General features: G+C 49.4%; 1 protein-coding gene across 1 annotated transcript; it reads left to right on the forward strand.

The window, feature by feature from the left end:
• Positions 1–837: 837 nt before the first annotated feature.
• LOC146398040 (uncharacterized) lies at positions 838–16118 on the forward strand. The gene is made up of 5 exons (XM_084983166.1): positions 838–1051; positions 10444–10561; positions 11115–11124; positions 13353–13499; positions 15888–16118. The coding sequence occupies exons 1-5, from the start codon at positions 838–840 to the stop codon at positions 16116–16118; spliced, it is 720 nt and encodes a 239-aa protein (XP_084839292.1).
• Positions 16119–16531: the final 413 nt, after the last annotated feature.

Genomic DNA, 16531 nt, shown 5'->3' on the forward strand with positions numbered 1-16531 from the left:
CACTTGAAAGGCGCTGGGGACCAGAGTGGGGGCAGGTCTCCATCGAAGGCTGGGAGTTGGGAGGCATCTCAGACCATGCTGTAGAGGGAGTGACAGGAGGCCTTCCCCAGGAGCAGGGGAGCGCAAAGGAGAGAAAGAGGGGATGTGTCACATTCCAAGCAGAGTGAGAAACACGCCAAGTCGCCAAGTCGCAGAAGCCTGAGGGCCCTGGGACGGTTCTGCAGGTGGAACAGCACCCGGGGGAGAGGGAGGGGAAGAGAGGATGAAGTGAGCAGGGCTGGATCGGGAAGGACCTTGTGGGTCTTGCCAGGAGGGATGACTTGGGTGTTTGGGAGTCACTGAAGAACGGTGTTTCGTACTCCTTGAAAATGCTTTCTTTTTCATTGACACTTGAAAATGCTTTCTTTTTAATTGATATGATGAGAAATGGGGCGGGGGTGGGGTGGGTGGGGGGAGAAACAGAAAGCACAGCTTGATGTGCGGTAGATTAATCCTACCCCGTAAAAATGAAATACTGGCTCTTGGATGTACCCTAACCTCCTGGGTTTCATCCCTCTAAGAACCTTTCATTTTCTTTCATGCATATACATATGAATTTTATTTCTATATTTCTTTTATTTATACACATACACATATACTTCTTCTCTGAGTATTCTATTGCTTCGCAGATAACTTTGGCCCTTCTCTCGTTACTACTGTCTATGAGAATAAGCCGACAGCATCCATTTATTTTCTGGATTATGTAATTTTTCACAATGTTAAGAGTTCCGGTTCAGCTCCTTCCTCTAATGACCACACGTCAGCCACTCATTTAGGGGCTGTTGAGTCACTCGGAACATGACACCTGACGGTGGGTTTTCTCCTGTTTCGAGTTTCCCAAGAGAGGAGGAAGAAGATCCGCCCGAAGACCAGCCCTCACCTGACAGCCAGATGCTGCAGAAGGGGGCAGGGGCCCAGACCACTGTCAACAAAGCCAAGGCGGCAGGAGACGCCCAGGGCACAGAGGAAGGCCCTTCTCTTGGCAAAACAGAACCAAGGAAAGACGCCAAGGGTAAGGCCGGCCCAGGGCTGCAGACCGAGCCCGTCCATGTGCATGTGAAGGTACCTCCCGTTTTATGAACTAGGGCTCTGGAGCCAGAGGCTCCAGATGTGATGGGACACGATTAATGAGGGGAAACGGAGGTCATTAAACACAAGCCTGCAGGGCTGCTTCTCTTCACGCCTGGACTTCTGGCTCCAAAGCTCTCATTTCCCTCTTTAGGTCATACCCAGGGTTGGGCCACAGAGGACTGCTCCCAAGGAAACCCAAGGCCGTGCAGGCCAATCAGCTCCATAGCCACAGACCATGTCCTGAGTTTCAGAGAGTCGGGCTCATCTCTTCAGTGAGAGAATCTGATTCTTGGAAGGAAAGCGAGAGAGTGCCATCTCGGGGGAATGGATGGTTCGGTTCCGGCCAAGGACCCACCCTGGCTTTCCCCATTCACTGCCTTTTCTTCCACAGAACTGGGCTCTTCCACATGGGGCTCAGTCTCAAAGGCCAGAAACATACAGAATAATACAGGCACATCGCATTCAGGCAGGGAGCAGCCACAGCCAGTGAGGTGCCCGGAGGAGGAGCAAACCCCTTAGTGACTTAGATGTCTACAGAGGAGGGTGGCAGCCCTGGAGCTGCTGCACAGGGTGGTGAGTGGGCTGGCTGGACACAGGTCTCCCTTCTCCTTTCGTAAATTCTTTCCCCTGTCCAACCTATTACCCCAGCAATGACTTTTCTCTCCTGGGACTCTCGGCGCTCTCGCGCACCAACCAACCCCCAGCTGAACATAGAGCAGCCTTTACTCTGTGCACAGAGAGCTGGGGAAGGCAGAGAGGCAAATGATCTTTGCATTTCCGTTTTCTCCAGCGAAAGAAATCCAGTCATTCATAAATACATCTGCATGATGTTTCCACTAAGTGTGCCTCCTCGTGATCGGAGAGAAAGGCAGAGGGGTCTTTTGAGGATGAGAAGTTACCTTTAAGCCTCATCCACTAACGGGAAGATGCAATCCTTTCTGATCCTGAACTTGGAACTCACACGTACTCCAAATGCTAAACAGAGTGACAAATTCCCGTTGCCAGGGGGTAGGGGTGGGGTTGGGAATACATGAATGCTAATTACCTCTGGAGCCCTAATCACACAGAAATCAGAAAGGGGTTTTAGTTATGCCGACATTGCTCCCTTTTTGAAAATCAGTTTCTAGTCCCTGAAAGGAGTCTTGGTTTCAGTTCCATGGAGGCCAGTGAAAGACGTGAACAGGTAAGACAGAGCTTGGAAAAACAGGTCCTTTGCAAAGCCTAGTCTTACTCCCCAGGACTGAAACGAGTAATTAAAAAGGATTAGGAGGTAGGGAAAGAGGAGGGAAGAGATGAAGCAGAAGTAGCAGAGGAGAGAGAGGAAACCCCTTATCTTAGGATCATGACCTCAGCCTTGAAGAAACAAAGCAAGGGCAAAGTCTTGATGAGCAGTCAACTTCAAGGGCACTGAGACAACCCTCTGGCCCTCTCCCATCTGTCTCCTAGCTCAGGCACCTTCTCGGGGTCTGCACATGACCCACAGCCTTCCCAGGCCCTCCCCACAGCCATATTGATTCTCCCCTACTTTTCCAACTTCCTAATTTATATTTCCCTCCAGCTCTGCTGAAAGATCCAAGCCTCCTTTGCTTTTTCACCTTAGGTTCACGCACCTATCAGCTGTATAAAGTCAGCCAAGTGACAAGGAGTGTGTAGGATACAGAAATGGATTCTTTCTTTCATTCGGTGAATATGTGTTGAGCACCTTCTCTGTTCCAGGCACTGTTCCAGGTGCTGAAAATACTTCAGCAAATAAGACGGATAAATATCATCCGAAACACTAATGCAAGAAATGCATTTAGGAGTTCCCATCGTGGCGCAGTGGTGAACGAATCCGACTAGGAACCATGAGGTTTCGGGTTCGGTCCCTGCCCTTGCTCAGTGGGTTAACGATCCGGCGTTGCCGTGAGCTGTGGTGTAGGTTGCAGATGCGGCTCGGATCCCGCGTTGCTGTGGCTCTGGCGTAGGCCGGTGACTACAGCTCCGATTCAACCCCTAGCCTGGGAATCTCCATATGCCGCGGGAGCGGCCCAAGAAATAGCAACAACAACAACAACAACAACAAAAAGACAAAAAAAAGACAAAAAAAAAAAAAAAAAAAAAAAAAAAGAAATGCATTTACCGGCCGCGTTCCATTTTCCAGCTCATCTCCAGCCTTACAGAGCAGTGTGGGGAGGGGGCGAATTTGAACACCACTGCCAGCCACCTATGGTCCCGTCTGGGCCAAATGATCAGGGCTTGGTCCCTAAGAGAGCACTGGAAGCTTTGGAACTACGCTGGGAGCCTGCAGTTCAGAATCCACAGACTGCATCCACGTGACCCCGTCTGTTTCTTATTTTCCTCCCACTTGAAAGCGATTAGGATTTTCTTCCATTGTGGGGGGTGGGGGGTTTTTCCCCACTTCTGACCCTGAAAGGCTCAGGAAATTACAAAGTGAGTTTTCCAACAGATGCTTTTACCAGCGTCAGACCGTCCTACACAGCTGCCAATTTGCTCCCCCTACGTCTTGTGGGCCTGAGGCATCGCAAAATAAGAGAGACCTGAGTTGGCTGGCCCTGCTTGCTCATGGAATGCCCAGCTCCAAAGCCAGGCTGGCGTCCATCGCTGGGTGAGGTGTTCCTAAACCCGTGGAGGTTCTGCCAGGCCAGAGGTGCTGGCAGGAAGTACCCAGAGATGTGAGATACAGAGATTGACAGGGGTGTGGTGGTGAGAGAGGGAGATTCCGAAATGTTTCAGATGAAATGGGCTTGCTTGGAAATGTGTGGTTTCCACAGCAATTTTTGGAATCTCAGTGCAGAGCACAGCAGGGGTGACTGTATCGGGAGACTTCTCCGCCACTCCCTGATCCGAAAGTCATGGGTTGTAGGAAATCTGAACCGCAGCCCTTGTCTAGAACCCACCTCTGCGCGGGGGTATCTGGGGAGCTGTGGGAGATTGCAGATCAAAGGGAGAGCTTGCTCCAATTTGTCGAAGCCAGGGAAACACGTCATTCAGACCCATATAGGGTAACTGAACCTTCGGCCTAAACACGCTCAGGACTAGACGGCCTAGCAGAGCATAACTTGGTTTTCTTGGAGAAGAACAGATGATCGAAGGAGAAGGGAGAGAGGAGATAGACCACAGGCTCAGAGAGGACGAAGGGTGCCCTGCTGCCACGCTGTCTGGCTTTGTGCAACTCATCCCAGATCTTGGCCCTGTGGATTTTCTTGGGCAAAATGGAGCTCACGGAGTTCCCACTGTGGCTCAGCAGGTTAAGGACTCGACTTCGTATCCATGAGGATGCGGGTTTGATCCCTGGCCTTGCTCAGGAGGCTAAGGATCCGGCGTTGCCACAAGCTGCATCACAGGTCACAGATGCAGCTCCGATCTGGTGTTGCTGTGACTGTAACGTAGGCCAGTGGCTGCAGCTCTAATTCGATCCCTAGCCTGTAGGCCAGTGGCTGCAGCTCTAATTCGATCCCTAGCCTGGGAACTTCCACATGCCACAGGCACGGCCCAGAAAGAAGAAAACAAAAGACGAAATGGAGCTCGTCATGCTCAGGGCCCCAAAGAATCACCCAGTTTGGAGAGATCTTTGAGGTCCTAGCCTGACCACTAAGAGCCTGCCCCATATTAGGTGCTAAATAACTCTAATTCCTCCTTGGAGCCTTGAGGGAAAGGAACCAGCATGCGGATGGATGCCAGGATGCCACACCAGTCCCGGCAAGTGGTGGCTCCATCTATGCTTAAATCTCACCTGGGTGGGACCATCTATAGCGATGGCCACTCTGTCTTTAGCAGCTCTGGCTGTTCGCATTGTAGGCAAACCCAAATCCAACCCCCAACCCAAACCTGCCTCCCTGTAGCTTCCATCATGGGCTCTGATTCTACCCACCGGGGTTGGGGCAGGAGAATTTGATGCCTCTTCCACGGGGCAGTCTTTGGATATTTGAAAATAACTGCCCCATCTCCCACCAAATTCATTCTTCTTCAGTCTAATCATTCCCACCTCTTTAGTTAAGCCCCAAATAACGAAGAGAGTTCTAGGGTTTCCTGCGCCATCCTTATCATGCTCCTCTGCGTAAGTGACAGTTTGTCCAGGTGCCCTTGAGCTGAATTCAGGACGAGGACGGGATGGGACCAGGAAGAGAAAAGTGGGTTTGGTTTGTCCCCTCTGCTTCCAGGGGCTGCGTCTACGGAGGCCGGGGGTGGGCTTGCAGGCCTACGCGCTGACTACCATCCACTCATATTACTCTGGACTTGGATGTATCTTCTAGACAAACACTCAGGGAAGGGGACTCAAAGATAGACAGGAACCCCCTCTTGGGTCTCCCTGGCCTCTGACAAAATTAGACATATCAGTCCTGATGGGTGATTTGCTATCCTGGTTAAATTCTGTGGAGGCCACGATTCCCCATCCCACGCCATTGTCCACGCTTCCTACGAGTCAGTCCTGAGGAAGAGAGGCACCCCTGTCTTACCCCGTTCACACTAACGACAATTATTAAGGGTCCCTTCAGTTGTAATCAAGACATTGAATTCTTCCTTGCACCTGTTAACACTGGTCGGTTTGCCAAGTATTCTCAAAGACTTGGGGATAAGCCTTATTGAAATGAATTGGTCTATCAGACAGAATTGCCTTTGGCCTGAAGAAATAAAAAGAAAAACTCCCACTGAAAGAAAGAGGAGTCTATTTCCCCCAAATGACACGATGTCCAGTGAGGGCTGGTAAGTGGCACCATAATGGCAACAAAAACCAAAGCCGTTCATAGCTTTCTGCTTCACCTTATGCCCACAAGACGGCTACCTCCTGTGTTTGCTTTAAAGGTTAAGTGAGATGTTGCATAGAGCAGTAAATATCCAGCAAGCAGCAGCTGCTCTAATTATTTTAGCATTTTTGATAGGCCCCGTGTCAGGAGATAGGGATTGAGAACATAATTACACAAATCTTGCTCCAAAAGAAATCATAGCATTTCTTGAACACGAATACTGCTCCCCCCACACACCCCCAGTTCAAAAGTTGGCAAAAAAAAAAAAAGCGATAAAGCTTTAATCCAACAGAATGGCTTTTTGATATAAAGACTCAGTTTTCTTGGCTCATTGAAGCCACTGTCACAAATAAAAAATACTGACTCCAACCAAATGCTGTAATCCATAGGATTATTACTCCCACCCTTAAAAGTCCCCTGGTTTGGCTGCTAAATTACAATCAGAAATGCAGCATGGCAATGAAATACTACTCAGCCATTAAAAAAGAACAAAATAATGCCATTTGCAGCAACATGGATGGAACCAAAGACTTGCATACTGAGTAAAGTCAATCAGAAAGAGAAAGAGAAGTATCATATGATATCACTTATATCTGGACTCTAATATAAGGCACAAATGAACGTTTCCGCAGAAAAGAAACACATGGACATGGAGAACAGACCTGTGGTTGCCAAGGGGGAGGGGGGGGAGGGGGATGGGCTGGGAATCTGGGGCTAAAAGATGCAAGCTCTTGCATTTGGAATGGATACGCAATGAGCTCCTGCTGTATAGCACTGGAAACTATATCTACTCATTTATGATGGAGCACGATGGAGGATAATGTGAGAAAAGGCATGTATATATGTATGTGTGACTGGGTCACCTTGCTGTACAGTCGAAAATTGACAGAACACTGTAAACCAGCTATAATGGAAAAAATAAAAATCATTTAAAAAATAAAAAATAAATAAATTGTTAAAAAGAAAAGAAAAAAGAAATGCAGCACGAGTGATTTCAAATGCTCACCCAACGGTCTTTGCCTCAGCTGCACATGTTTGAATCACCTGAAGGGCTTGTCCGGGGTCCCACCTGCCAAAACTCAGATGCATTTGGCCTGCGCCCTTGCAGTGGAATTTTTTTAAGCACCTCCCACCCCAGGAGTTCCCCTCACCCTGCCCTAGGATGAGAACCACTGCTATAGCCAAAGCCTGATAGTGTCCCAGGGGCCTGGAAATTCCCCTTAAAGAGAAACTGCTGAAGACGTAAGCCAAAGAGACAGGAACAGCGACAAAGCATTTTTCCACTTACTTTCAGCAACGAGGTGGAATTTCCACACATTTCGCACCTTTTCAAGCCACTCTTCCAGGTCTGGACAGCTCCTACTTTTAGTAGACGATGCACCTCTGATGGCGGAGTAGCTGGGAGAATATTGAGCAAAAATTAAGTTGCCCACGTATCCAAGGAGGTTGCTGGCACACACTATGTTTTCCGCTGGCTCATTCAACATTTACTCTGTCACCTACATGGATCAAGCACCTACTGCAGGCCAAGCTTCATACTAGGTGCTGGGCCTTCAAAGATCAGTACAACGCAAACTCTGCCTTAAAGAGCTCAGAATCAAATGCCAAGATGCAAAGAGGCCCTTTCTGTACAAGAGAAGGGCTTTCAGGGCTGAGGGCAAGGAGTGAGTTTTAAGGTTATAAATAATCGTTGTTTTAAAACTTCCTCTGTCTTCTATGAGTATTTGTATCTCTCTAGGCTTTAAAGAGCAGCCCCTTTCCAATTCCCCCATCTCCTCCCCCAGCCACCATTTCCCCCCCACACACCCACAAAAAATTATTATCTGGGATAGGATGCTAAAAATTGTCAAAATGCCATAATTACTTCACAAGGAAAAAGAGCACCATGAAGCCACGACCTCCTTTCCTGTCATCTTTTTCTGACCCAGCAGATCCTTCTTCCAAATGAAAGGGGGATGCTCAACCCTGGAGCTTATCCTGAGGCTGGGGAAGGAGGGGAGCTGCCCTCTTCTGCTCCTTCCAGGCTGCAAATGCAGCAGAAAACAGACCCTCACTGGCCAGGGAGGCTTTTGCAAAGCCTAAGCCACCTGGATTCCTCTTTAAAGATGATTTCTCTTTAAACACAGAACCAGCGGCAGCCGTTTGACAGAGAGTGATAAGAACTCTGGTTTGGTTAAAATTAAGACTGGATTTGGTTTGCCTGCGTCTAAATGCGAACTTTTCCCCCTAACATCACAGGTTTCTCCAAAGACCTGAAAGGCAACCCAAGAGGCAGTTCCTCTAGAAGGAAACCAAAGTTCCTTCTCAAAATACTCGTTAAAACCTTCTTCCTCCCCCTTTTATTTGTTTTCTAAACATTTATCAAGAGTCTACTATGAGTAAGACTTGAGGCTGTGCTAATTAACCCACCACCACCACCACACTTCCATGCATGGACATTTTTAAAACATCAGAATCCCACTAGGGTTCTCAAAATTCACTATTTTTGGCAGACCCCAGAAAGGATCATTCTAAGTTATTTATTTATTTATTTATTTTAGACCTACTCTGGCATTCTGGGGAAGCTGTAGGTTCAGCTTACTGCATTTTCTTTTCTTTTTTTTTTTTTTTTTTGTCTTTTCTAGGGCCACTCCCACTGCATACAGAGGTTCCCAGGCTAGGGGTTGAATTGGAGCTGTAGCCGCCGGTCTACACCAGGGCCACAGCAACTCGGGATCGAAGCCATGTCTGCAACCTACACCACAGCTCACGGCAACGCCGGATCCTTAACCCACTGAGCAAGGGCAGGGACCGAACCTGCAACCTCATGGTTCCTGGTCGGATTCATTAACCACTGCACCACGACGGGAACTCCCTGCATTTTCTATTTTTAATTCTGGTAGAAGAACAAGGCTTCACCTTGGGCTGCTGGAAAGATTCAGAAAGCACATCAGCAGACACCTGTCTCCGCAGCATCAGCTCCTAAAATCTGGGGCAAAGCAAAAGAGCAACACCCTAGGTCACGGCTGGCCCAGTAGAGGAAAACATCAAAGAAAACCTAGAGATGCAGACTTGTCACTAGGCACTTCGGTGCCTACATGTGGGAGAACAAATAATTGCCCAACAACATGGGGAAGTTAGATTACACTCAGGTAGAATCGCATCGCACCCCTGAAACTTAACCAGCGTGGACACGAGTGATTTGCAAACACGATGATGAGATCCTTTACTCGAAGAGTGCTTTCCTCTCTCCTCTTCTTTCCTTCCCTTTTCTTTTGTAGAAGGGAGCCTTGCACCCTAAGTTGCTTTAAAGGTGGTCACACATAAAGTCTAGAACATGGACTGGATGTCTTCAAGTTTCCTTGGGACTCTAGGTTTTGTCATTGAATTTGGCCGGCCAGCCAAGGCTTTGGGCTTGGTTCTTTGAACGCCTGGTCATGGACTAGATGTCTAGCTTGCATATGGATTCTGGAACGGCTGAGAAAACTTCAGAAAGCTCTTCTCAATCAGGGAAACCAACACTGATCTCCTTGCAACAGGGTCTGTAAGGCATCCACTCACACAGAGAGCAGCAAATTTGTCCGGCCACCTGTTCTCCCATGGCAGGCAAACAAAGAAGGGTCTTCCCCTATATAACTGGTTGAAAAAGAAATCAGGAGTTCCCGTCGTGGTGCAGTGGTGAACGAATCCGGGACTAGGAACCATGAGGTTGTGGGTTCGGTCCCTGCCCTTGCTCAGTGGGTTAACGATCCGGCGTTGCCGTGGGCTGTGGTGTAGATTGCAGACGCGGCTCGGATCCCGCGTTGCCGTGGCTCTGGCGTAGGCCGGCGGCTACAGCTCCGAATTGACCCCTAGCCCAGAAACCTCCATATGACGCGGGAGCGGCCCAAGAAATAGCAAAAAGACCAAAAAAGAAAAAAAAGGAAAGAAAAGGAAATCAAAAGAGTAATATCTTATGACACAGGAGAATGATAGGAAAGTCAAAATTTAGTGCCCAGGAAGACAGTTTTATTGGAAGGCAGCCAGCTGTGCCTACTCATTTACATATTTACATATTTGCATATTGTTTACACGGGGCTCCTTTTGTGCAGCACTAGACCACAGGGGCCACAAAGCCTGAAATAGTTACTATCTGGCCCTTTGCAGCGAAAGTTTGCCAACCTGGCATTCAAGTAAAAGAATAGTCCTGCACAAATGCAAAACAATGAGAGGTTTGATAATTTATTCCTTCATTAACCTAAACAACCTTGTTGGAGCCCCTAGTGATCTCCTCTACTCAGTTAAACCCCCAGAAAACAAGAATCAGTCAACTCGTGAGGCCTCAGCAAAGCAACTTACAACTAATGCACAGGCACGAGACTTGCCAGCCACGCGGATCACATTCCAGAAAAGCAAATCAGAACATTACATGAGTTCAGATGATCCCCTAACAAGAGCTTCCATTCTTGGCTCTGGGTTGAGGGTCTGCTTCTTTGTCCAACGCACAAGTCTCTTCCTTGTTAGACTGTAGGTTCCTGAGAAATCAACCCTCGTCCCGCTGGGGAGGAGGCGAGCCATGTGCCAGGATCCTCCAAATTTCCATTTCTCTCCTCACCTCCCCTTGGAACAGAATGGAAGCTGCCGATCCCCCTGGGACCTGTTTATCCACATTTGATCTCCAGTCTGAGCAACACCAAACCCGAGGAACGAAGCTGGGAGTTGTCTCCACCGACCTCGAAGAGCACAACGTAAGTCTTTCAAGGATCCTCTCTTCCCTTTATCCTTTGCAGATGGAAAAGTGAGAATGTGCCTCCTTCAGGGCTGAGCTGAGCAAACAAGGTGCTGAGACCAGCCAAACCCAACGGAACAGGAGCAAGTGGTTTCTGTTCCCCACTGCCCCCATCCTGTCGGGCATCACACAAGACCAGGACAGGGAGGGAAAGGAAGCCCGAGGACAGGGCACAATGCACTCCCCCCTCCTGGGGGAATCCTTAATGAGAAAAAAGCAGTCTTCTAAATGGGGCCACTTTCTGGCATTCCTCATGTTTCCTCTACCCCAGAACACCTCTGTTCTTCCTCCTGGCCCTGAACTTGGCGACGCTTCCACTGCGTAAGGCGTTGTAAGTCTTCATCCCCTAAGCACATCCCCTCTGCTTAACAGGTTTTATTTTGCTTTGTGTAAAAGAGGTATTTTTGAAAAATTTGGTGGTTAACATAACCCTTCCTCCCCAAGGCCCTAAAGTCCAGAAATGGCTTCCTTCAAAACTTAATTGTTTGCCCACATGACAAACTTTGGTTGAGCAGTCACGACGTGACATGCAGTCCATGTAGCTGGATAACTTGCATGGATGCATCAAACACAGGCTCTGTTCCCAAGGACAGTAGGGTCCAGCTGGGACGTGATGGAGTAGACACACACCCAGGGGAAGTCAAGTGGGGACACAGAGCCTTGGGGTAAAAGCCCAGAGGAAAAGGAAGTAACTCTGCCTGGGGTGGGTGGGGGCAGCGAGCCTTCTGGTGGTGTGGACCCTTTGCTGGAAGCCAGTATCAGCGACCTGAAAGATGCACATGGAAAAAGGCAGGGGAAGGCAGGAGAGGGATGGAGCCAGGAGGTGATCTAAGCAGGGAAGCAGGTGCAAATTATTTTAAAAATGTGGTGGTGGTGATGATGTTGGGGATATTGACTCTCCTACAGAAAGGCACGTGACACATCAGGGAAAGGAGCAGAGCTAGAAGCCAGGGGTGGAGGTCTCTCTCACCTTTCGCTGCAGACACAGCTCTGCTTTCGGTCACCTCTGGCCCAACCCCCAGTGCTCAGGATGGTCTGGGCCCCTGGTATCCATCTGTCTCTCTTCCAGGTAGACTCTGAAAACATCTTTCTTGGACCAGAGTCGCCTCTCCAAAGCTGCAGATGCTAACTTGATGCAAGAGAAGGTGACAATGAGACTTAGAGAAAGTCCTCTCACCTTGCTGGGACTCAGTGTCTCCATCTGGGCAGTGGGCTGTTTGTTCTCTAAGATCCCTAGTGGCCTCTGGTGCTCACCAGCTCCTCCATCTCCCGCCTGATGTGGCAGGGACCTTCTGCATTCTTTACCGTCCGTGCTGGAAGAAATAGGATAATACGCATCTTTGTTTCCTGCCGTGTGGGAGGCAGGAAATGGTCTAACCCCCTAATTGGGATGAGGTTCCTGTGGCACATTGAGCCGCCCACTCTGCAGCATACCCCTACTTCCCAGACATCTCAGCCAGAAAGGCGGGCACACTCGGGCATCAGCTGCTAGAATCCAATAGTATCTACCACCACCATGTTGCCAGCTGTACCCCTGCTTCTGTGGGGTGTAAAAGAATCAAGATGTGGGTAAAGACAGCCTTTTTTAAGGCTCTCCTGCAAACAGGGAGGCCAAATATTCGGGGGAGGGGTGCTGGTCAAGAATCTAGGCTGAGCCTCACTCTTCCACTGGCCACACATGGGCAGAGCAAGAGGAGGTACCAGTCCTTATGGAGAAATGGATGCACAAGTAGCATTGGGGACTCTCTTGTCGCACCAAAGAGGCCAAGCCAGAGAAAAGCGGGTGAAGGTGAAATGGCCAGGAGTTGGGAACACCAAGTGAGAGAGAGGGTCAAGGCAGTGAAAGGCAGGGCTTGGTGCCCCCGGAGCTGCGGGCTCCTAGCAAGGGATGCCTTCCATCGGGAGCTCATGGACTTGTGGCTGAGCAGGGAGGGCACGTGGAGGAAATCCACTGGGCCCCTGTGCCAGTCTCTCCTGGTAGAGTGCAAACGAGCTCCCATGCTCGCCAGTTTCTAACACAAATGAGATTAGAATGGAAAGACAGGACACTCCATCACAGCCAGATCCGGCCTCCTGCTTCCAAGAAGGATGGCCTTCAACCCATAGCATTCTCGCCTTGCCAGTTTCATAGGAACCCTGCAGGGACAAGACCCTAATCAATAATCTGCCATAGAGGAGTTCCCACCGTGGCTCAGAGGGTTAAGAACCCAACATAATGTCCATAAGGATTCAGGTTCAATCCCTGGCCTCACTCAGTGGGCTAAGGATCTGGCGTTACCACAGGCTGCAGCTTAGGTCACAGATACGGCTCAGGTCTCAGATGCGGCTCGGATCCTATGTTGCTGTGGCTGTAGCTCTGATTCAACCCCTAGCCTGAGAATTTCCATATCCCAAGGGCATGGCCCTAAAAAGAATAATAATAATAATAATAATCTGCCATAGAGGTGGGTGGTGAGTTGGGATCCTCTTCTGAGTGGCACAGGCACTAGAACTCAGTGCCCCAAGCCAAGATCTAACTGTGCTACGTTCCCTGCCACGAATGGCGGGACAGCCCTTTGATCTGCTTCCCAAGGCCGCAGAAAACTAAGAAAGGTCCATGAGAGCCCAACTCCTGAACAAGCAGCAAGCCAGAGCTGCGCATTCGAAAAAGTCCACGCAGTGCCCTGCTTGGCATGAGCCCATGACCCTCGGTAACCACGGGCTCTCTGGGCTCCTCACTGCAGGTGCACGTGGCCCACCTGCCCCAGCAGGGCCCTTTCCAGTGCTTCATGGACATGAAAGCGGAGAAGAGGCTGGCCGGCCAGAAGGAGCGTCGCAGTCACTTTGGGGACATCAGCGTGCACAAGTGCGATCAGTTTGGCCAGATCTTCTGCCCTTTCCAGGCCCTCGCCACCACGGTGAGCAGCAAGCTTCTCTTTGGTAAAAAGTTTTAAAGATTTTAGTGTGAACCATGACACGGCCCAGTTCTTTCTCCTTTTGAGGGATGTGTGCACTCTGGCCACAAAAGGGCTACATCACAAACCACCCTAAAACCCAGCAGCTTAATCACCAGCATCTCTGTTTCACACTCGCCAGCCTACAAGAAAATCTATTCATTCCGCTTTTATTCACTGTGAGCTAACAGGTTAGGAAGGGTAAAGAATTGAGAACAGAGAGTTCCCTCTGTGGCTCAGTGAGTTAAGAACCTGATGGCATCTATGTAAGGATTCGGGTACGATCCCTGGCCTCGCTCAGCAGGTTAAGGGTCTGGCACTGCCACAAGCTATGGTGTAGGTCGCAGACGTGGCTTGGATCCAGCATTGCTATGGCTGTGGCGTAGGCTGGCAGCTGCAGCTCTGATTTGACCCCTGGCCCAGGAACCTCCACATGCCACAGGTATGGCCTTCAACAAAAGACAGAAGGAAAAGAGACTTGAGAACAATAATCCCAGCTACCATAAGAGACTACATCTCGTCTACCTAAAGGGCGCTGACCTAAGGTTTAGGGGGAGACGTAAAGGCAGAGGGTCACCGCTGGGTTCAGAAACAAGGCCATTTCAAGAGGCGGAAGAGGTCTGGGTATAGGGGGGATTTTTGTGATAAAGGAAGATGCTTCTGGCTCCTATCTTTCTAATTCACCTGTTACCTTCTGGACCCCAGTCAGTTGAAGAAAGACTACTCCAAACTGCCTTTCCTTGCAACTTTGCTGTTATGTTTTGGTGATCATTTGTAGATACACATCTTATGACTCTAAAATCTGAGTGTGCACAGGAACCCCCTGGGAAGCCTGATGAAAGTGTCGATTCCCAGGATCGTAGTAATTCCCACGCAGAAGGTCCTGGGTGGTGGGGGAGCTTGGCGTTTCCTTTTTCACCAGCTCTCTAGCCCCCACATTTATGCACCATTACTCAGCAGAATGTCCCAACTTTGTTCACATCATCCAGCACCCCTGATCCGAAGGCAGTCAATGTGCCAGGCCACCAGGCGCCCATTCATTGCTCAACATCGACCCCTGGAACTCAGGTCAGAAACTCATTCAGTGGGCATTCTCACCCTTTTCTGAGCTTCAGAATCACCTGGGTAACGAGCCATGCTAATGCCCAGGCCACCCCCAGACCCATGAAATCAGAAGCTCGGGGGGTGAACCCCAAGCCTCTGCATGTTTTAAAGGCCACTGGTAGGGTGACCAACACACCCCGAGTTTCCCAGGGCTGACTTCTCACCTTTCCTAGGACTTTCAATCATTTCTCACTAAAAGTCCTGAGTCTCAGGAACCCTTAGTCCTGGCCTTAAAACTGAATATCAAGGAGTTCCCGTCAGGGCTCAGTAGTTAGTGAATCCGACTAGAAACCATGAGATTGCAGGTTCGATCCCTGCCCTTGCTCAGTGGGTTAAGGATCCGGCGTTGCCGTGAGCTGTGGTATAGGTTGCAGACATGGCTCGGATCCCGCATTGCTGTGGCTCTGGTATAGGCTGGTGGCTATAGCTCCGATTCGACCTCTAGCCTGGGAACCTCCATGTGCCAAGGGAGCAGACAAAGAAATGGCAAAAAAAAAAAGACAAAAAAAAAAAAAAAATGAATGTCAAGTCCCTGGAACTTTTGCACACCAGATGGTTGGTCACCCGACCCACATGTGATTCTAATGTGCAGACACGTGTGTATTCCCTAGAAACTCGCCCCAATTCCTCCCATCACAGGCAGCTGCTGCCCATCTACCCAGTCACTGGCCAACATTCCTTAAGCACGTGCCTGTGCTCAGAGCTAAGCGCTCTGGGGGATCCAGGAATGGAGATGCCAACCCTACCCTCAAAGAGCTTTTAATCTGCTGGGCAACCAGAGCCACATGCTACAAATGCGAACACAAAGAAATGGTTATAATCTTAGCTCCATACAGACCCAGAAGGAGAAGAGGGTTATTCAAATTTGAAATTTTTTTTCTGCTATATCCAGCCCCTGAAGTCTTGCTAAAGGACAGTGTCTTTAGACAGGTTCACCCTCTCAACACACAGGGCCACCTGGGAAGAGCTCATCTCCCACGCACTGGAAACAATGAGACTCTTGTTTGGAGTTCTTACTGGGGGGCAGGTCCAGTGCCAAAGATGTGCCAAAGCCTTTAGCCTCGTGACCGCCCCATATTAATATCCTCCTCATTTTATCAATGAGGAAACGAAGATGAGACAGGCTCAGTGACTTGCCCAAGACTCCCGTTGGTCAGTGGGTGGAGCCAGGATGTGAGCCTGCTATGCTGCTACGGCAGGTACCCCCACCCCAGCTCTATTTCATTGCCATTATTCTCTGCCCAGTAGGAGATGCGAAGGCTGGTTTTCCCCCAAGACCTTCCCATGAGCTTGCGCCTGCAGAGACTGGGCATTTCCTGTACCTCCGAAGGGAATCTTTCAGATTTATCCTTGTCTTCTACGGAGCTGGGCTTGGGAAAGGATGCCAACAACCATGAGAAAGAGAAACCACCAAGCCACATTAAAACACCTTTATTCCCCCCAATAGTTAAAGCCACAAAATCCAATTACGTGAAATAATAAAAAAATGCAAAACTGCACCCTGGCCTCTCCCTCCAAGGCTTTGGATTAAAGCAGTTAAGAGCTGGGGACTGGAGAATACTGAGATATTCTCAAACGTGACTTAAGGAATTCTGCCAACATGCCTCTGTGTGTGAATATTTTGGGAAGGATGGAACAGTTAGAAACTACCTGAGAGAACTGAACCCTCCAGGAGTACACTTTTCTCAGAAGTCTGAAGATGCAGAGGGGGGTATGGTTACAGTTCCATGAGTCAAGGACCCCACCTTCCATCTTCTGGTCTACCGTCACCAGTGAGTTGGATGGTAACCTCAGGGTTAGCTCCTCATGGTAACAGAATGGTTGGCATTGCACCAAACATCACATCCTCACTTCAAATCCTAGAAAGCTAAAGTTTCTCCCCATGTTACATG

The sequence above is a fragment of the Sus scrofa genome, chromosome 12 (assembly GCF_054392235.1).
Source record: "Sus scrofa isolate SSC_HxYL_T2T_F1_AM1 chromosome 12, Sscrofa_HxYL_maternal_Yorkshire_Landrace_v2.0, whole genome shotgun sequence".
Classification (NCBI taxonomy): domain Eukaryota; kingdom Metazoa; phylum Chordata; class Mammalia; order Artiodactyla; family Suidae; genus Sus; species Sus scrofa.

What these genes read in the sequence shown, in the direction of transcription:
- LOC146398040 (XM_084983166.1), top strand. Translation starts at nt 838, where the DNA reads ATGACACCTGACGGTGGGTTTTCTCCTGTTTCGAGTTTCCCAAGAGAG. An exon ending in ACCAAGGAAAGACGCCAAGG is followed by an intron (nt 1,052 to 10,443) that starts GTAAGGCCGGCC and finishes CCCTTGGAACAG; the next exon opens with AATGGAAGCTGCCGATCCCC. An exon ending in TCCAGGCCCTCGCCACCACG is followed by an intron (nt 13,500 to 15,887) that starts GTGAGCAGCAAG and finishes TCTGCCCAGTAG; the next exon opens with GAGATGCGAAGGCTGGTTTT.